At 44.7% G+C, this 21,589-nt stretch overlaps 2 protein-coding genes across 15 annotated transcripts in view; both read right to left on the reverse strand.

The window, feature by feature from the left end:
• The window catches only part of STOX2 (storkhead box 2), a 208,299-nt gene extending 197,071 nt beyond the window's left edge, over nucleotides 1-11,228 (reverse strand). The window contains exon 1 of the mRNA XM_082375203.1: nucleotides 10,892-11,228. The gene's annotated coding sequence lies outside the window, so the exon portion shown is untranslated. The remainder of the gene's footprint in view (nucleotides 1-10,891) is intronic.
• LOC309619741 (uncharacterized protein) overlaps nucleotides 1-19,673 on the reverse strand; it is a 189,257-nt gene extending 169,584 nt beyond the window's left edge. For 5 of the 14 annotated variants that reach the window (XM_082375367.1, XM_082375369.1, XM_082375377.1 and 2 more), the window contains exons 1-3: nucleotides 11,953-19,667; nucleotides 11,321-11,759; nucleotides 10,563-10,664 (exon numbers count right to left, since the gene is read on the reverse strand). In XM_082375367.1, the coding sequence (XP_082231493.1) occupies nucleotides 10,654-10,664; nucleotides 11,321-11,759; nucleotides 11,953-12,216 (714 nt within the window). In that variant the 5' untranslated portion in view covers nucleotides 12,217-19,667 and the 3' untranslated portion in view covers nucleotides 10,563-10,653. The other 9 variants (XM_082375374.1, XM_082375378.1, XM_082375371.1 and 6 more) reach the window with 7 other exon arrangements.
• Nucleotides 19,674-21,589: the final 1,916 nt, after the last annotated feature.

Raw genomic sequence — 21,589 nt, forward strand, 5'->3', positions numbered from 1 at the left:
TGAAATACACTTAATCACACCAAATTAATTTTTTTTAAGTGAGGACAATTCAAGAGTTACATTAACATTCTTAATGTAACTTTTAATGCAGAAAATAAAAATACCTGGCTAGGAAAATAGGAACACCTTACTAAGAGCAGCAAAGACTTTAAATTAGATTCAGTAAAATAGAGCTGATCATTTGCTTACTCATAGAATGTAAAAACATAAATGACATTTAATCCTGAAACCTCAAAAAAGAAAAATTAAACAGTGAAGAACAATGTGATGAATTTGCCTTATAGCACCATATCCCATTTTCTCATTAAAACAATTTTCTCAGTATACTTTACACTGCCCCTTTATTTATATAAAAAGGAATACTTCAGTTGGTAGCAAAAATTGTATCATTAATTACTTTCTAAGGCTCCTGTTTGGCAACATTTGAATAAACATCCGGCACAGCCACTATCCTGCAACCACCTGCTGATTCTGCATTTTAAATATCAAGACCACAGTACTGTCTTTAAAACTCTGCTTCATTTATTTGGTGACATAAAGCTGTGTGTTTTAAGCAAGCTTCATAAATCATAATATAAATCAGTCTACTGTGTTTAACATTCAGAAGAAATTACAGTACAAGAAGAAAAAATTATCAGTGATCGTGATCAAAGCCAAAATCTTCGTCCAGCGGAAATGACAAGCAGTTTTAAAAGGGCTAACAGCTCCGACTCTGGAGTCAGATTGCTGGACTGAAATATGAGATCTCTTGCTCGTGTAAGGTTACTCTCTGAACCTCAGTTTCCTCTTCTATAGAATGTTAGCATGACCTCTGTAAGGATTAACTGAGACAATATATGAAAGTGCTTAGAACAATTCCTGACCCACAGTGAACATTAATAAAAGTTCATTCTTCTTCTTCCTCCTCTCCCTACCCCACTCACCCCTTCCCCCAAATCTGAAATAGAGTCAGTAAACATTTAATAAAATGAAGGAGCAAATGGCATAAAGATTGCCCTCTAGAATGTTCCTTCTTTACTATAAGGGGAAATGTTAAAAATACAGGGAAGAGTAGAAGAAAGATGCTAGAGTAACCACCATCATCTGGCGCATTCAGAGATGTGGGTTCTAAAGTACTGCTTTCATTTTTCTACGTTAGGGCTTCAGTCTACTAACTTAAAGCCTTTTTTTTTTTTTTTTTACAAATTAATAACCAGACTCTGATGAAAGGAAAGCGATCAACCTAGACAAATTATGCTGGTTAGAAAGTCCCGCATAACAACAACAACAAAAAGAAGCATTCATGGCTCCTGCGATTCTGTATTAACTGCAAAGTCAGCAGGCTTTCCAAGTCTTCCCAAGCTGATATTATCAAGACCCAAACAGAATGAACCAAGGGGGGAAGGACTAGCCATAAGAACCTAGAGGGCAAGAGGTGGTCTTGGAAGAAGACGGTTTGAGGATCTGGGTAAACGGTGACAACAGAATGAGATTATGACATAAACATGACTATAATCAATGAGAAAAAGAGTTGGAATTTCTTTCCATAAGGATGGCTGTGTTCACTGAACTGTGCCATCCTTTCCTCTCCTCTGGAGGAATCCATAAGTGTCTGGTTTTTGGCCAGAAGCAGAGATAAAGAAGCTAACGTGAACTGTCCAGACTGGACAGATCTTTCCACACGGCAGGGAGAAACCCCTCTCCTGCAGGACCACGGATCAGATCCTGTAACGCTCCTCCTAGCCTTGGCAGGATGGGCCGAAAAAATGCAGAGCGCTCAGCCCCGACCCACAGCCCTGACAGGTATATCAAACTGCCGAGAAGAGGACCTGATTCCTGGCAAGACTCTTTCCAACTTGAAATCGTCCTGCACCTCACATAAAGCAGGCGGTTTCCATGTGGTCCCTGCACCCTTTATTTCTCTTCTTCTGTATCCAGTTGCCATTTTTCACGTGCAGTCATGGACTTGTATCCTCCCCACCCTCCTCTCGTTTCCCCTTCCGTTTCCCACAGGGTCCATCCCAACTCGCCCAGGCATAGCATCCCGGCTCAACCCACCCACAGGGGCCCCGGCCAGACAAGCAGAAGTATTAAGAAATTGAGCTGGAGGGTTGGTGGGTCTGTGACCGTGTGGATAAAGCACAACTGCCGCCTTGAGAAGGTGTCACTCTAAGTCATTTTAAGAATTCAAAGAGGGAATTGAAAGAGACCACCTCCCTGGTGGTCCAGTAGGTAACACTCTGCACACCCAATGCAGGGGGCCCGGTTTCGATCCGTGGTCAGGGAACTAGACCCCATATGCATGCTACAACTAAGAGTCCACATGCCACAATTAAGAAGCCCGCATGCCGCAAGTAAGACCTGGCGCAGACTAAAAATATAAATAAATAAATAAAAATAAATACTACTATTACTAATAATAATAATAAAGATATGGGCACTTGCCCAGCTATTCTATTAAAATAAAGAGAGAAAGAGAGAATTCAAAGAGGGGAGGAAATGGGACTCATGCAGGAGTGGCTGCAAACACTTCCAGCCTCAGGCCAGGCTGCGGGCAGCCTCGGCTGACAGGTGGCTGGGAGCTGCAGGACCTTCCCAGGAGCAGAAAGCAGCCTAAAGGGGCAAGAGCCACAGGTTTGGGAATATCTGTAAATAAATAAAATTTTGTTTTGAAAATCAATCCCCTCTAAGGCATTAAACATGTAGAAGGTTCTCCCCTCTTTTTCAGAATGAAAGTGTCATTGGACACTATCTTGGACTCATGAAGGTCACTTCCAAAGGTGTGCGTAGCCTGGAATCTCCGAAGATAATGTTCCTTAGAAGAGCAGGTGCTGAGCTCCAGTGTCCCAGAATTGGACACATAAGGAGAACTTCAGTTTCTAAAAAATTCAGGGCGGGGAAGACTTTACTTAGAAGCAGAAGGGCAGAGATGAAATCATCATCTTTTGTTGCAAGATTTAAGAGGAAAAATTGCCCAAACCCGAGAGGGAAAGTAGACGACATGGGGAGGAGGGTGTCTGACACAGCACTGGGGGAAGGGTGGCAGCGATGGAAGGAAATGCTAAGAGAGGATGCAGCCACGGCCATCTTCCAGCTGCATCCTCTGAGCACCGGCGGGCTCATCTTAAAGACAGAGTCCGCAGCGATCTCAGGGGGTAATAAGGTGCAACCCCGCCAGACTGAGCCCACCGCTTAGAGATGCTGGGATGCCTTTGGGGACCGCCCGGGACCCACAGATTCATAAGAAGGTTATTTTGGATGTACTATTAATCAGCCAGCATCCGTGCAGACCGGGGGGCTTTAGAGGCTCCCCACGTGTTTGGTATTGGGAAGGAGGAGGTGACATCCCGGTTTCAGAGACACGTCATTTTACATCGACAGATGGGCTCTCGTTATAGAAAATTCTATTATAGGGTCTTCACAAGAAATTGAGAAAATGGAGGAATTTTACTGTGTGTGTTTGAGCCTCAAGAGTAGAATCGCCAGCACGGAGGTATGCTTTCATGGCGTGAACAGCACAAGAACATCTCAAGCCCTGGGGGCCGTTCCACATGGTGTCCACCACCATCTTGTGGACTTTCACATTACTTGGGTCTGCTCCCCTAGGAGACCTTCACCCCCGAAGAGTCTGATGAATCCTCTTTACCTCTTTATCCAAGTCATTTGTCAAATTCTTTAAAGAGATACCTGACCCTTGACAGTGTCCAAGTTTACTTTTCTCTATCAAGAGAGACTGATATCAAAATATCAAGAGCTGCATCCTCCAATGCCAGTGTGACTTAAGTTTAATACAAAGCTCTTGACATTGGACCTTCTCAAAGATAAATGTGTGTGCATATATAACATATACTAATAGACTATATTCTTGTATTGATAGCTTGTACTTTATCAATACATCTATTTAACCTCCTCATTGAGATAAACTATACATCAGATAATTAGTTCCCACCAATTAAGGAATGCCTGTGACTATATTAAGTCTACAGCTGTAATACAGAATGGAGGAGTTCAAAACGTGTTTTTACCCATGTATAATGAGTAGAATAATGATACAAGTACAATCCAAATGACTATGTTAAAACCCACCCCATACTTGAAAATTATATTTTTAAGGTGAGCACACATCTTTGTGTGGGATATTTTAAGCAGAATGAAACGTTTGAAATTATTTGTAGCAAGTACTTTGGATACAACAAACCTCTCTGGGTTTTTTACCCCCAAATCTGTGGTGACCTCAGGAACGGAAAGCACCCGAGTGCCTTCACTCCAGCCCAAGAAACACAGGTGTGCCTTTCAGTTTTATGCCCCTTTGGAAAGAACTTGGGATAACCTGTAAATTCACCTCTTAACGCAAGAGGGAAATATATATGCTCAAGACCAGCATTCAGCAGTAAGAGGTGAAATGGATAAATTTTTGAAAAGCCTCTCAGTTATCACAACAAGGCCTTGAGTCTCAGAAGTTCATTCTAAACGGTTTATTACGATGAAACCGACACACCTTTACTGAAAATTTCTTTGAGCCAGAGTGAGGTAATTCATAAAAATATCTTTATGGGGCTTCCCTGGTGGTGCAGTGGTTGAGAATCTGCCTGCCAATGCAGGGGACACAGGTTCGAGCCCTGGTCTGGGAAGATCCCACATGCCGCGGAGCGACTAGGCCCGTGAGCCACAACTACTGAGCCTGCGCGTCTGGAGCCTGTGCTCCACAACAAGAGAGGCCACGATAGTGAGAGGCCCGCGCACCGCAATGAAGAGTGGCCCCCGCTTGCCGCAACTGGAGAAAGCCCTCGCACAGAAACGAAGACCCAACACAGCCATAAATTAATTAATTAATTAATTAATTTAAAATTGTATATATTAAAGATGTACATGTGATGGTTTGATATATGCATACATTGTGAAAAGATTACCACAATAAAGCTAATTAACACATCTATCACCTAACAGTTGTTTAAAAAAAAAAATCTTTATGACTAGCTAGAAATTAATAAAACTTGAAATGCATCACTGTTCACTGTTTAAACTTAACCCTGAGATTTTAATATGAGAGGTAAGCTTCTCTAAGAGGGAGGCCCACGTCTGACACTTTTCTGGATATTCTACAGACCCCAACCCAATGCTCTATGTTTATTGGATGCTTAATGCCTTGTCAGCACAGAATAAAACTCCAGGAGGCTCCACATGGCCTGGAGTTGGCCAGCCCCTCTGACCTCACCTCCTGTCACACCTTCCATTCTCTGGCAGGCTTAACAAGCCCCAGCCTCATGGGCTTTCCTTTCTGTTCCTCCAGCGTTCAAGCTGATTTCCATCTGCTCCTCCACTGTTGGCCGACAGCTCACCATCAGTCAGGTGCTACGCGAAACAAGGGGCATTATAGAGCTGTCACTCAAAGCACTGGCAGGGAATGTGGCTTTGGGGCAGAAAATGAAGAACCCGCCCTCCTGTGAGTAAGCCCTGCAGAAAGATTATTAAGCCACACAAAGCAATGGACTGACCTGTTTGGCCTAAAGGAAGCTCAAGCACGATGGTCTCAGGCGTGCTGATCCTGGACCCAGCACTGGTTTCCCTTTTCCCTTGTGTTATCTAATGGAAAAGAAGAACCTAGCCGCCTCCAAGCAAACCGGCTGCCATTGGGCTACCTGGCACCCTAAACTGTTGGGAGGTTGTATGTACTGGGGGCTGGGAAGGAAATTTTGGCCAGGACAACCTGAACTTGAATCCTATCTGTATGACAAAAAAGAAACAAGCAAACAAAAATAACGCTGCCTGGGTCCAGACCCCCTCTCTCTTGCTTACTAACTAGATACCTTTGGAGAAGTACTTGTCGCTCTGTTCCTCAATGTCTTCATTTGCAAAATGGGTAAAATAATGATACCTAAATAGTTGTAAAGGTTGGTTAACAAAAAGATAGCACTTAGGAAATAGTAAACGATCAATAAGTGTTAGCTATCATCTCATGTCTTCTCGTCACTCTCTATCACCTGCTCAATTTTTACAGCACTTAAAACTCTCTGAAATTCTAATTTCTTTGTTTAATTTCTGAGATGTCTGTTGCACCCCCTAGAACGGAATCTGCAAAAGTACAAGGGCTGTGTCTCACTTGTTCTCCACTTCAGTTCCCAGAACAAATCCTAGAAGACAGAAGGTTCTCCAATTGTTGAATGACACAGTATCTCCAATTCCAAAATCTTTACAACACTCATTAAGCAATCCTAGCCATGAGCTTAGGACACTTATTCAATTTTAAGTTGACTTAAATAAGTCAACTTTTGGTTGGGATATATACAAATTCTTTTGGAGTATACATTTTTAAAACAATTGTCTTAAAAATTTACTACTTGGAGAAACCACTTTAAGAGAGCAACTTTTTGAGAAAACCAATAAAGATGTTGGAATAGAATAAAGGCTTGATGCCCATATGTTCTAAACAATTTTCTTTTTATTGACATATAGCTGACATATAATATTATGTGAGTTTCAGGGATACTCCAGCTAAAAATTTTTATAATTTAAAATATAAGTCCTGATTTAAAGCCTAAAAAAGCATGTTTGGTCCTATGTTAATATCTAAGGATAAATGGGGAAAGTATAAAGAGTCACTGGAGAAGACAGAGACACTGAGCCATGCTCCCTGAGATCTGAAATTAGGAGAATCTATGGAGATTGACGGATCCGAATAAGGCTGGCAGGTGGGGAAATTCCAGAAGGCCCAGGAGGGAGGAGCATCTAGGCTCTGCTCAAGGGCCTCTGGGTCTGGGGCTGGGACTTGAAGGCCCTCTAGACTCAAGCAGGCTAACGCGATACCTTCCGTAGCACATAGAGACTTGACCGTGGGAAGGTACCATAAGAGAACAAATGCACTCACACAGCACCCACCGTCTCTCCCCACAGCGCTTTCAATAGACCTTTAGCTGGTGCACCTGTATCCAACCCCCTCCCGGTCCCATCCAACGCCCTCACCGGCCCCCGAATTCTCATTCTACCTAAGATCAAACCGTGTCACCCCTCCCCCTGCTCAAAAGCTACCAGGGGCTTCCCAGTCATCATCTGTGGCCCAAGCTTCCCTTCCCACTGTCTTATCACACCACTGCCCGCCCCCAGCCGCAGCCAGCCAGTTCCCAAACGTGTCAGGACCTCCCCAACGCCGTGAATGCTCGTGCTCCTGCCCAGGTGGGAAAGCACTCCTGTTCTGGAGGAGGCCCTGGCGGCCGGCATCTGCACAAGGCTTAGCGCAATCCTCTCTGCTGGGAACCCCTCTCCCAGCCCACCAGGCAGAGGTAACTGCTCCTTACTGCCTGTCCTCAGAGCCCTCCCCACACTCTCAGCTCTTGCGTCAGCACCTCCGAAAAGACTGCGTGCCTCATCAATCTTTATAATCTCGGGAGGGGCACAGAGCCTGGCACTAGTGGGCACTCAGTGAACACATATGGGATTTAATTTAGTGTTTAATCAGAATACGCAGCATAATTTTAAAACATTCCTAGTTTCCTGCACACACACATCCCTTTCGGGGGTCCTGGAAAGAAAATGCCTGAACTTTTTTTTCTACAGGCCCAGAGTAGGTTATTTCTAAGTAGTGGATTTAAATATGCTAGCAGGTCATTTCTAAGCAGTGGATTTGAATATCCCAAGTCAAAACCATTTTTCCTTTGAGTTGCTTAATTCCCTGCTTCTTGTTGGATCCACAGTCATCTCCTCCTTGTCCAATCCCCACCTGAAATGTGTGTGGTTAGAACCACATACTTTTGGAATTACGGGCAAAAGTAATCCGGATTGCTGGCAACTTCAAGACGCATGTTTCAAGTTACAAAGCAAAACACTAACTTGTTTTCAATCCTGCTGTGAAAGTGTAGGCTTGCCTCAACTGTGCTGGGGCACAGCCAGAAAAGGGGGTCTGGGCAAACCTCTTGTCCATCCCTCTCTCTCCACTCCGGGGTGGGTTAGTACACACACACACACACACACGCACACGCACACGCACACACAGGAGAATGCAAACTCAAGATGGAGCAAAGCCATTCCTCCCTTTTCCTCACTGGGAGGATCTAACAGAACAATTTTATTACCACGCTCTAAGATGGGCTCTCAGAGACCACCTGGAAAACAAGCAAATTTCATGAATAATTATTTACCATAAATATAATAAAATGTAAACTAGCATTTGCCTACCAGTTATTTAAGAGGACTACTTGTGATTGATGAATTTAATTCAGGTTCAACAAGAGGAAATATAATGCCTTCTGTAATGCTCATCTATGTGTCTGGTTTTGTGGCTGTTTTACACCCATGAAATAATTAGGGAAAATCACAAAACCACATGAAAGTAACTGATAATATAGGTACCACAGTCTGAGGGATCAGTTGAAAGTTATCCTGCAAGAAATGCATTACTAATGATAAAGTCCCACAGATAGTGACCAGCTCCTGCTTTTGCGTATAAATTAGATGCAGTCAAGGGATTCCTATGATAATGGCACTCAGTCTTTACAGATTTACAGCTAGCCTCCCTCTAAGTACACCTTCGTGGTTTGGATTTTGTTTCTTGTATTTTTGAGCGCACGAACTTGTCCACACATATATTGTGACTTGGAATAAAAGGTGTGAGCCAGTCATCAGGGGCTCCCAGACTTCGGAGTTTCAAGGCTCCATAAAAGATCTTGCAACAAAAACTTAGGAAGGTTTGCAGCAGACACTGAGGTTCCCTAAGAGAATTTTTATAGGAGATAAACTGTCACACACAATTCAGCATTTTACCATCATTACTGAAGCAAAACCGGAATTCTGAGGAATTCTGAACCCCCAAGACAGTTCAGAAAAGTTAACCACTTGGATCCCAGAAGGCATCACCCATGCCCCTTTATCTGATGCTGGTTTCAGGAGGTAGCCCCCTTGCTTGTCATCACGGTACTGAGTTAAGGGCTGAGCCAGTGCAGCTGCTAAACCCACCAGCTGCCAGTCAGCTTGAGACAGTTCAAGCTGCCAAGGGAACAGGCAATAGTCAATCAACTACAGCAATCTCGAACCTTTAAAATTGCCAAAACAGTTCTCTTTGCTTAATATGACAGATCACCAATTCCTATAAGTTCACACATTCTGCTAAAATGAAAACAATATATGAACTGAAATATTTACAAATCAAATGCTATTGATACAATGTCTGGGATTTCAAATGGTGGGGGAGATTTATAGATGGAATAAGACTGTCCATGTGCTGATAAATTTTGAAGTTAGATGATGGATTCATGGGGATTCAATATAGTATTTTTGATTATACAGGACACCCCCCTTATCTGCGGTTTTGCTTCCGCAGTTGCAGTTTCAGTTACCCGCAGTCCACTGAGGTCCCAAAATATTAAATGGAAAATTCCAGAAATAAACAATTCATACATTTTAAATTGGGTGCCATTCTGAGTAGCTTCATGAACTCTCTCCCCATCCTCTCTACCCCGTCCTGGGGTGTGAATCGTCCCTTTGTCGAGGGAATCCATGCCGTGTAGGTTACCTGCCTGCCCATTGGTCACTTTGCAGCCACTCCCGCCAGCATCACTTCAACAGGGGTGGTGTCGCAGTGTTTGTGTTCGAGTAACCATTACTTTACTTAACAATGGCTCCAAAGCGCAAGAGAAATGACGCTAGCAATTCAGATATTCTCTTACTGTGCCTAATTTTAACATTAAATTTCATCATAAGTGTGGAGGAATAGGAAAAAAACATAGTATAGACAAGGGTTCATCCGGGGTTTCAGGCATCCACTCCGGGTCTTGGAATCCTAACCTCTTAACCTCGCAAACAAGTGTGGGGAGGGGAACCCCCGTACGAGTTTTGCAAATTGCTTGAAATTTTCCAAAATAAAAAGTAAAAAATAAGCATGAAGTCAAGTTTAAAACTATTAAAATGCAATCTCTACAGTGCATACAAGTGATGACATATATTCTTACTTCCTAGTGTGTTGCGGTTCTACAGTAGGAGATCAGATTTTCGCCCTTTACTAAGGCAGTTTAATTACAGAGTCTCCACTGAGGGTTTTGCTAACGTCAAAAAAGAAAGTTAAGACACCTGAGATTCAGCACAGGTTATAAAACATACAACATGCAAGCTTTACTAGTTTTTTATCTACTCGATTTAAAGGAAGCTTTATAAGGATTTCTGCTATGTGAAAACAGACAAAACACCACAAAACAAAAAAGATGCTATAAATTTGCCATATGCATAGAGGAGGGCACTTTAGCAGGTAAAAGCTATTCCTTCGGCGGCGGAAGGTAGAGTAGCAACCCTGGCGAACGAAAAAGGCGGCTCTACAGTCGTCTAGCGTTTGAACTTTTGACCTCTTCCCAAAATGTCACGAAAGAATTTCTAAACCGTGGGACTAGAAAGAACGCTTTCTTTCCTCGAATCGTTTCACAAAACATTACTATTTACTATATACGCCTTGAGCCCACCGGGCCCAAAGTACAAAACTAAAAAGTAAAGTCTAAAAGAGATGCAAACTGGATTAAGAAAAAATACATATGAAGTAACGCAATTAAAAAAAACAACAACAACAACAGGTCGAGACAGCACTGAAGTGCGGCAGCGAATATCACCTTTCGGGCTGTCTTCCGCGGACACGGATTTCTCTTTTGTTGAGGATCAAGCTTTCCTCTGTCCTCCTCGTGTCCCTTCCTTCCTTCAAACTCACAAAATGACTTGAAGAAACATGTACCGGAGGCAACGACACCAACAGCTCAGCCTTGCAAGGACACACCGGCGCTTAAAAGTCAACCCACACGGAGGGGGCGGAGGGACGCGTCGCCCGAGGCAAACGCGGCCGGGCCGGGTCGCCCTCCCCGGAAAGGACGCGCCGGGGGCGCCCGCGCACCTGGCCCGCTCGCCGCCGCCCCCCGCGGCCGAGCCCGCCGCCACCCGAAGCTACCTGAGCGCTGTCTCTCCACTTCTCCCGCGTCTTCACACGCGCCCCCGGCCCCAGCCGAGCGCAGAAGGTGAGACCCGCAGACCGGAGCGGCCGCGGCCCCGCCGAGCCTCCCGCGCCGCCGCCCACCCGGCAGGCCCCAGGCACCGCCCCGCCGGGGCCGCCAGGGAGGCTCCCGCCGGCTGGCCGGGGGCGGCGTGCTCGCCAAGGTGCGGATCCGCGGTTTAGGTGCCAGGAAGCTCCCCAGTCCCGCACTCGCCCAGGCTGCCGGCCCCTCCCCGGGCGCGGCGCGGGGGTGGAGAGAGGCGCGGGCGCCCGGGGGGAGCGGGGCCGGCGCGCCGGCTCGGGCGGGGCAGCGGGGGGTGGGGGTGGGGGTGGGGGGGTTCCCGCGGCGCGACAAGACGGGACACGGCGGGGGGCGGCCGGACTCACCCAGGCAGCGGATGTGGAAGCCCGAGGGCGGCCGCAGCGCCCGGCGCGACCAGCCCTCGCGCAGCGCCTCCAGATGCTCCTCCTTGCCCTGGATCAGCAGGACCTGCTCGTCGATCCAGCCCAGGAAGAACGTCTCGGCCACCGCGGCCGTGACCTTCTTGTTCCAGAAGTGCTGCATGTTCTCGGCTTTGAAGTCGGCGAAGATCTCGTAGCCGATGTGGTGCCGGGCGAGCTGCCGGGGCTGGGCCGGGGACGCGGGTCGGGCGGCCTCGGACCTCTCACCCGCCGGCCCCTCGGCGGGGCCCAGGACGATGGCCAGAGAGTGAGGCGCGATCTGCAGAAACTTCTCCATCTTCGGAGGCATCCGGCGTCCGCGCGCGACCCCGCTCACCGCAGCCGCCGCCTCCCGCCGCTCCCGGGAACAGCAGCGCGAAGGGCGCTGCGCGACAAACGAAGAGAGTTAGTGCCCCCCCCCACCCGGGCCGGCCGCTTCCCCCGACATCCCGCGCCCCGATGCCGGGGACGCCCCGCGCAGCCCCTGCGCGCTGCCTGCCGGCGGGCGCAGCAGGTCGCCACGCGGGGAAGGGGAGGGGGTGCGGAGCCCGCTCGGGCCGAGGGCTGGCGCGCGTTACCTGCAGCTCCGCGCCACCCTCCCTGCACCGCTCATTTTCCAGCCGCTGCACCCTCGCCTCCCTCGGCGCCCGGCGGCCCCGGCGCGGGGCGGAGACGCCGGAGGGGGCGGGCAGTTCGCGCCGAGTCCGGGGAACCCTCCTGGCTGGACTCGGCCGGAGGAATCCCCGAGAGTCCGCTGCGGGAGGTGGTCGACGGGCTGCGGATGGCCGGGGGGGGGGGGGGGTGCGTTTAGGTGGCGGGGCCAGGGACGCACGGCGACACATGGAAGGCACCGAGCCCGGAGCGGTGAGTGTCGCTCCTCCCCACGCTCCACTCCGCCCTCACCTCCCACCTCCTGCTGGAACAAGTGGCTTCGCTGACTGGTTGATGTGCCCTTGGAAGTGGATTTTTTAAAAACTTAGTCAACCACGAAAAATTGTCGTCCGTCCCTCCTCCCACGCTCTCGTGGAACTCTCCTCGCGTATCTCCATCACGTACTGTGGGCCTGAGATAGAAGAAACCTAGTCATTCCCAGCGTTACCTACCCAACCCTCCGTTTAGGAAGAGGATACAGAAATTTACCTGGAAAGGTAATGATTATGCTTTTTAAAAAAAGAAAACAAGAAACAAACCAACCAAAAAAACCCACTTCGTTAAGCTTCTTTTTGTACAAACTCTGTTTGGCTTATTTTTCATTGAGAAAGGTTAGTTGTATATTTAGAGCCCTAATTAATTAACGCCAAGGCTTCATGCTACATTTCCCTAGAAGAGCGTTTCTCAGACTTCGGTGTTTCACAGAGTCACCTGCAGCTTTTGTCAAAACACAGGTATCTGGATGTGGGTCTCTGATTCCGTAGGCCTGCTGTGGAACCTAATACTTTTTCTTTCGAACAAATTCTCTGCTGCAGCTGCTGCTGGTGCTGGACCATACTTTGAAAACCCTTGAACTAGAAAAAATGTTACGTGGGGGGAGGGATCGCTGAAGTGTTTGCTGCTGGCATCCTGGGATTCTATTACCATGAAAAAGTTACTAAACCCAAGTCCGAAGACCTGGGTTTTAATCTTACTGAAGGTGACCTTGGACAAGTCACTGAACCCCAGTTCCTTGCATTTGCAAAATGGGAGTTAATAAAGCCCCACTCAGCCCACGTCTCTGGACCGGAGAGAGCATCAAGGAAGGAAATGTTTGAGAAGTCGCCTCAGATGATAAAATTTGCAGTCAGCATGAGAATGTGTGTTGCCACTAGTCACAGAAGCCAGGGGCTCCTCAGGCCTTAGAGAGCCAAGGACTGGGTTTGACATGAGGGAGGCAGCCGTGGTCGTATGAATGCATCCTGCCCTTGGAATTTCCCAGGCACCCACGGAGTGGTGAGACCTGATCATTTCTTGCTGGGCTTTTAGTGCTTTGGCACTAAGCCTCAATTTGGCACCAGTGATGCAACATTCTTCGCCCTCCCTTCTCAGTGCCTGGGCCTCAGGAAGAGAGGAAGTGGTAGTGGCTGGAAAAATGGAAGAAGGAAAGATATTATACTTGTGACATTTTTTTTTTTTACTTTGCAATTTTTAAAATTTTTGTATTATGACATAATTTCAGACTTTGTGAAGAGTTGCAAGAATAGTGCAAAGAATACCCATGTATTGAATATCTTCACCCAGATGCCCCAAGTGTTAGCATTTTACTACACTTGGTTTGTTCCTTTATCTCTTTCTACATACCCCCCCCATAAAGTGTATATAGAAGTATACATGATATTTACACATTTCTAAACTATTTAACTCTCTCCACTATAAAGTTACTATTTTATCCTTTGTAATTAATAAATATGTTTTTGAGAGATACTCTGAGACTATGAAAGTATCCTGTTATCCTCAAAGGTATGAGGATCAGGAAGTAGGGATCTTTAGGGGTCATCTTACAGGCTACCTACTACAGTTTTTATAATGAACCATGAAAAGGTCCCATTTTTAGATGTTTGCAATAAAGCGACAAATTAAAAGAGCAACTTCTAATATAAGAGCTCTCTCTCACATAGAGATAGCAAGCTCTTCACAGACACACACACACACACACAAGATGTGAGAAAAACTATTTGATCCTCTGAACCGGAAGGGCCATTTAGAGTATATACCATCAGAACTCAGTGGAATGAAGATGAGGAGCTACTTTATCGATTCTTACCACTGTCATCACCTGTCTTATCAACCTCACTATCATCATCATTGCCCCTTAATGATTGCTTGCGAAATGCCAGGCAGTGTGTTAAGAACTTTTCACATATGGTGAAATCATTATGATTTTTTTCACAAGATAGATATGATGGCAATAGTATTTTTGAGATACATAACCCAACATATTTTCATTTTCAGTAACGCTCAGTTCCCAGTTGGCCCACAGTACCCTCCATGCATGGACTCAGGGTCACGCACGTTTCTACTCCATGTCAGTTTCACCAAAATTTGCCTGTAAATATAGCTTTCTTTTCTTCCTCAATCTTTCCCTCTCTTTGCTTCCCCACCCATCCACAGTCTCTCTTCTTGCAGCCCCCAGTCTCCAGCGGCTACAGCAGCAGGAAACTAGGACAGGAATGCATTGGGCATTCCTTCAAATGCTAAATAATAAAAACCAGTCAAGGAAAAATAAAAAGATTCAGCGGGAGCAATAACCAAGGAAACAACCATAAGTATAATTATAGCATGAGATGCATGCCTTGAAAGTGTCAAACAGAGAAGTGCCAGAAAGAAACAGGAGGACCTACATTAGATAGGATACTGAGGTCTCTAGGAGGAGATGGGCATTTACTCCTCCCCAAAGGATGAGAAGTAGCCTAACTTGCCAAAGCTGCATAGGCCACACTGCTGATGTCACTGGAGAAGTTGTACCCTGTCTTTTATCCCCTTCAGAGAGGCACTTGCGTGTATCATCACGAAAGAAGGTGCAAATGTTTCTTGGCAAGGAACTATTTCCTTCCCTATGTTCAGTATCCAAGACCTTTATATTGAGCCAAGTAGTGGTAAGATTTCCTGGTTATTTTCCAAGGAAAAATATTTAACATTTATCAAATGCCTTATTTTTGCAAAACTCAATGTGGAGGAACAATTATTATTCTAATTTTTCCAATGAGAAAACGAAGTTCACAAATGTTAAGGAATTTGGCCAAGGTCACACAACTACTAGTTGATAAACCAAAAATTTGAACCAGACTTATGACTCCAGAACCCAAGTTTCCTCAGCCTACACTACAGCCTCCAAAGGAACTAAGAACCTGCAAAATAAACTAGTATTACTTCATTCAGAAGGAATTATTGCACCAATTTACTTGAAAATGTTCAGGAAGAACTGCTTGGGTAGCTCATCAAATAAGAAACCCTCAAACCCCCTGGGGAGAGCGCTTGCCTCAGTTTTCTCCATAGTGAAGTTCAAGATCAAGTGGGATGTTGTGCAGAATGAAAGAGCACTGTGAATGAAATGCTTTATCAGCCCTTCTCCCCACTGCCTGCCGTCAACTGCCTGCCATCCCTGCAGGGAAAGAGGGCTTTGCTAAACCTACTCTGGTCCAAGCTTATCAGTTGCTGATTGTCCACCAGGATATAACAGACTCTCAGACAGTCATCACTCAGGGAGGCGCATTCCAGCCTAAGGGCCGTCAGTTTGGAATTTCTGTTTGTGGCAGATTGTGTTTTTGAAAGATGGCTGCCACAACACTTCCCACGTTTGTGCAATTCCGTAATGTGACCCATTTCGGTAGTGTGACTCCCCCATCAGGAGGTAGCATCTCTCTCTCCACCCCCTTGACTCTGGTCAGGCCCCGTGATTGCTTTGACCAATAGAGCTGAACTGATGCTGTGCCAGTTCTGGGAATAGACTGATTAGCTTCTTCGTTCTCACTTCTGCTTCTTGGAAGCAGCCACTATGTAACAAGTACAGCTACGCTGAGATCGTCACGTTGTGAGGAAGCCCAAGCTAGCCACAAGGAGAGGGTGTGGAGAGAGAGCAGTGCTGGCCAACTTGCAGCCGTTCTCACCAGCCCAGCTCAGGCACCGACACGTGAGTGAAGGAGACGTTCTAGCCCCAGCAGACACCAAATGTGGAAGACCCGAGACCCCGTACTAGTAACCCCCAATCGAGCTGTCCCAGGCACCTCCGGGTGTTCAAGTCAACCCAACTAAAGCTTCCAACTTTGTATAACCGAGGTGAGCCATCCCCACTGTGTCTCGTCTCAATTCTTGACCCACACAGCTATGAGCATAATAAAGTGGCAGCCGTTTTTCATCACCGAGTTTTGAGGTGCTTGGTTACAAAACAATAGATAATTGGACCGCTGTTGCTCTCGTATTGTTTGCGTGCATCTTGGGGAAGTCTAATGGATAAGAATCCTGGCAGGACACGAGATTTCAGTGACGTCCTGATTGTGGCATCTCTGGAAAGTCAACTTTTCTAAAGCAAAAAGGAAGTCCTCCTATGTTATTTTTATCTCACAAGTGTGATAGGTGGATTTAGACTCCTAAGTCCATAATTCAAGGCACCAGTTGATTAATGTGTCAGAAAGAATGACATCTGCACAAACCACTCGATAAAGCCTCACTGCAGTAGAAGTCCAGAGTTTCCACAGAACTCCTATAACCATGGGGTTACTGCTTGTTCTAATTAAAAGCCCCCTAAAGGATTCCTTCAAGGGTAATCCACCAACACCCTTCATTGTAGCACACAATTTACGCAGTATTATTGATTTTGTTTGCTGCTTATGACTATGTGCTCACCTACTAGCTGGAAAGATGCTCTCAATTAAATGTCTATCACTGTTTATACCAGGTTAATAATAAAAATAGCTAACATTTATATGGTGCTTCCAATGTGTCATGTACCATGGTAAGCACTTGATGTATACTCATTCATTTAATCCATGCGGAAACCCTATGGGGTAGTTACTATTGTCATCCTAACTTTATAGATGAGAAACTGATCCACAGAGACCTTAAGCCACATGCTCAGGGTCTTGGTGACTTGGTATAAAGTCCTCAAGCCAGGATTCAAATCCAGGCAGTCTGGTTCCAACCACACTGAAGGCCCCCTCCACTCTTCTTCAAAGAGTTAGTGATGGTCTTGTTATCAAAGCCACACATGTATGAATCACTTACTTGAGGATATTGGCTCGATGCAGTGGTTGAGAATGAATTTGATATTGAAAAGACTGCAAAAGTACATCACATGCCTCACTTCTCCCCACAACATACCAAAGACACTTACCTTAGTCAAGACCTATATCGATCTTCCTTACAGGGAAGACTTTTTGATGGCCTTGAGACACTTTCTCAAAATAGCCCAAAGTGCTCCTAAATGCTACCCTGATTCCTCACTCGTTTTCCCCCCAAAGAATGAATCTCTTCTAAGACAAAGTTTAATATTTTCACCATAATTGAGAGCTTCATGTAGCCTAAAAATGAACTCTGGCTGGTTCTTGGCTGCTTCTGCATAATGCTTCTGTTGACAATAACACAGCCAGGACCCTTCTGAACGCTGGCCTTCATATGGCACCAGCCCTGGCATCTCATTACAAAGGCAGAAGCCTATCCCAGTGTGCAAAATATATTTTTCTTTGTCTTCTGTTTCTATTCATGGTTTGATCTTGTTGGACTCCTATAGCTGTGCATGGGAGCAGTTAAGGGTAGAAACCGGTCTACTTTTCCCTATGAAAATAGTTTACAATTTTCCTGCCTGTAATGGTAAACCCAACTCCACGTACCCCAAATTTTATGCCAAAATTCCATTTTATTTGAACAAAAATTTCATTGGCCACATCAAGTTATCATGCATTTCTTAATGAAATATTTTAAATATTGGATGTCCATGTCCTTAGAATGCATGCCTCAGGCTTTAACTCTGAATGGTTAGCAGTTACTAAATCTTGCTCCCGTTCATTAAGAATCATATATCAAACAACTGTTGTACTCTAGGCAGTGTTCTGAGTATGACACATAGAGAAATAAATAAGACATAATCCTTATTTGGGGGGGGCGGTGGGAGTACAACCCCCAAATGTATGGGCGTACAAAAGGGGGAGGGAGATAAAAGGAAGGAGAGGTTCCTTAAATAGGTGACATTGAGAATGAGATAAGACTTCATACGCTGGGTAATATTGAACTAATACTTGAAAGATAAGTACTTATTATACGAGGTTGACGTCTTACATGCAGCTCTTTCCAACCTAAGGGACGTGATCCACTGGCGAGTCTCTGTCACTGGGCAGTGTGTCCAAGAAAACGGTTATTAGCAATAGAGTACCCATTTGGGATTGATTCCTTTTGATTTATTTTTAAATTAAGGTAGATTCAAATTTCCTCTAGTAGTAAGTTTACTCAATCTTTTGCATACTGCTGAGCTTTCTTAGAAACGAAAGAAAAGGGCTGGAGTTACAACTACCCTGCCTGGGTTTGTGCATTTCACTAGTGTTCCCATGAGGTTGGGTCCCTCATGTAAATGGCATCTTCCATGTAGGCTGTGGTGGGGAAAAAAGACATGGCAAACTGCTGCCGTAATGCATACTGTACTGTCATTAATTTCCTAAGTATGTGGATGCGCATATATAACACCTTGTTACTATTTCATGTGAAATAACAATCGCCGATATTAATAACAAAGCAACATGATACACACAATTTTTATATATTTTCTCCTACTAACTAGAATAGAATCTGTTCATTATCTGTTGATTTTTTTAAAAAAATCTAATTGCCAAGTTCTACCCCTGATTTTGTCTCCTCCAAATAAGGAAGTGAATGCTCAGAGTCTGAGATCTCCAACAGTGGAAATTATAACCTGCCAGGACCCTGCCATCTTGCCCAAAGTACGCATTCTCCAGTAAACAGACCCTCCCTTCTCTGAGATCACTGCAGATGGCAGATCTCCAAAGGCAAGAGAAGGGCCGACTAAAAATAGACAGTTTTAGGAAAATGCTCTGGTTAATCAGATAACTGCTATCTGAAACAAGCAGATACCAAAGCATTTTAAAAGACAGAAACACAGTCATTCACAAGAGAAAGCTTAATGATCTTATTCATGTTGTACTTGTTAAAGTGGAACTTCAAAATCATCTATATTGGGCATTCAGTTATAAATGGAATTCGATTCCTATGGTGTTTTCCACTTAGTTACTTTAGCAATATGACTCACCGGAGTTTAGAAAACATATTATACATAGTTAGTCATTCTTGGTGATTCAAGATAAAGTCATTAACTTCTGAGGATTTATCCCATTTATTCTAGATGAATAAATGTACTCTGTTTCCAAAAAAAAAGTTGAAGTAGTTTTATTTGTAATTTGTTCATATTTCCTTTATACTATTAATGGGGATTGTCCTGATAATTTAGAAATGCAAAATAAGTGGCAAATCAACAAGACTTGTCTACCATCTGTGACAGTTATTGTGAATCTTAGTATCTTTTCAGCACACCACTTTTACTTTGTTCTTTTTATCCTACTTAAATATTTTAAAGGGTGTAAATGTAAATTGAACAAGTAATTAGATAAGCACTCCATGTCTAAAAATTATATTTCGTATTAGAATTAAATATATACATACAGTAAAGACAACATATTTTATTAGAAAACATATTATCAAGAAAAAAGTACATTTAGGTCTTCCATTTCTGGCAATAGAGCCCACTAGATAGCCTAAAAATTTCTCAGTACAAGCCCTTAAAAATGATACATATATATAATAACACCTCTTGCACTCACCTTATGCTTTCAGGTAGGATGGAGTCGCTTATGTCAGACCAGTGATTCTGCCGGGAACAGCTAGAAAAGCTGGATAACATATAAACATTGTCCGCTTAAAGGCATCACATGGTTGCTGAAGCAGCAAGGAAAAAAACAGTAATAAAATTTCTGAAGGGCCTTCCCTGGTGGCGCAGTGATTGAGAATCTGCCTGCCAATGCAGGGGACACGGGTTCGAGCCCTGGTCTGGGAGGATCCCACATGCCACGGAGCAACTAGGCCCGTGAGCCACAACTACTGAGCCTGCGCGTCTGGAGCTTGTGCTCCGCAACAAGAGAAGCCGTGACAGTGAGAGGCCCGCGCACCGCAATGAAGAGTGGCCCCCGCTCGCCGCAACTAGAGAAAGCCCTCGCACAGAAACGAAGACCCAACACAGCCAAAAATAAATTAATTAATTAATTAAAAACCCCAAAAGTTAAAAAAAAAAAAAAAAAAATTTCTGAGGGAGGTCCGTGAAGCGGTGATCTGACCTTCTGCAGACAATTTTCCTTAAGGAAATGGGTTAATCCAATTCCTGGCTATGAACAAGAGGCCAGAAATCCAGTCTTTTATTTATTTATTTTAGTCCCCCGACCAGGAATCGAACCCGTGCCTGCTGCAGTGGAAGCGCAGAGCCTTAACCACTGGACCACCAGGGAAGTCCCCCCAATCCCCTCTTTCCCTGAGTAGACTTCTGAGTAGTAGAGAGCTGCTTCTGATAAACAGAGAAACCAGTAGACTTTCTGGCAGTTTTATGCAGTTGGAGTGTTATAATTGCAAGGCCTCAAACATGGCAGTTTTCTGTTCAAAATAGCTGCAGAGGACGGGAGGATAAAAAGCCGAGCTGAAACCCTCAGAGAACTAGAACAAAGCTTTTGTCAGCTTCAGTTATGATGAGACAAGGATTGGAGCTCACGATATGCCAGGTGGAGGAGTTCCAGGATATACATCAGGTTCTCAGTTGAAAGCATCATCCTGAAGATGGATGAGACAAAGGTAAACTGCAATCCAAAATAGAGTCTGCTCAATCCCTTATTGAACGAAAATGATCAGCTCCCACTCTATCTGCTTAACAAGGAAAAGAGTGAACTTTCTCTGGAGAAGATAGTATTACCTGGAGCCTCTACAATATTTTATATACAATGTCCAGCATTCTGTTAAAAAATTCCAAGGCATACCAAGGAAAAGGACTATATTGAGTCTGTTGAGTCCTGGAGGAAAAAATATACTATAAACAAATCCATAGCAGACAAGAATTTCAACATAATTATAATATGTTAAAGAAAATAGAGGAAAAGATGCAGAAAAACAATAGAGAATTTTAGCAGAGAATGGAAATATTTTTTAAAAATGGAAAGTAAAATCTTTAAAATTAGGACTCAGTACATGAGCCTATGCCCAGACAATATACCATTTTTTACCTACTAGCGTGGTCATAATAAAAAAGACAGACAATAACAAGGGTTGTTGAGGATGGAAAAACTGGAGCCCTCATACAGTGCTGGTGGGACTCTCAAATGGCGTGGCCACTTTGGAACACAGTTTAGCAGTTCTCAGAAAACGAAACAGACCCACATAAAACCCAGCAATTCCACTTCTAGTAATCTACCAGACAGAAATGAAATGAAAATGTATATCCCCACAAAGACTTGTCCACAATGGTCATAGCAGCATTATTCACAATAGCCAAAAAGTGGAAACAACCAAAATGTTCATGAACTGATGAATGGAACACAAAATGTTGAACATCCATGCCATGGAATGAAGTCAACCCTCAATACCCATGGGGGATGGGTTCCAGATTCTATAGTATAGTGGATCCTCCGTATTTGCCGATTCCACATTTGTGGATTCAACCAACCACAGATCAAAAATGTTTTTGATTGTATGAAATGTCCAGAA

This window comes from Balaenoptera borealis (assembly GCF_965194805.1).
Source record: "Balaenoptera borealis genome assembly, chromosome: 21".
Taxonomy (NCBI): Eukaryota; Metazoa; Chordata; class Mammalia; order Artiodactyla; family Balaenopteridae; genus Balaenoptera; species Balaenoptera borealis.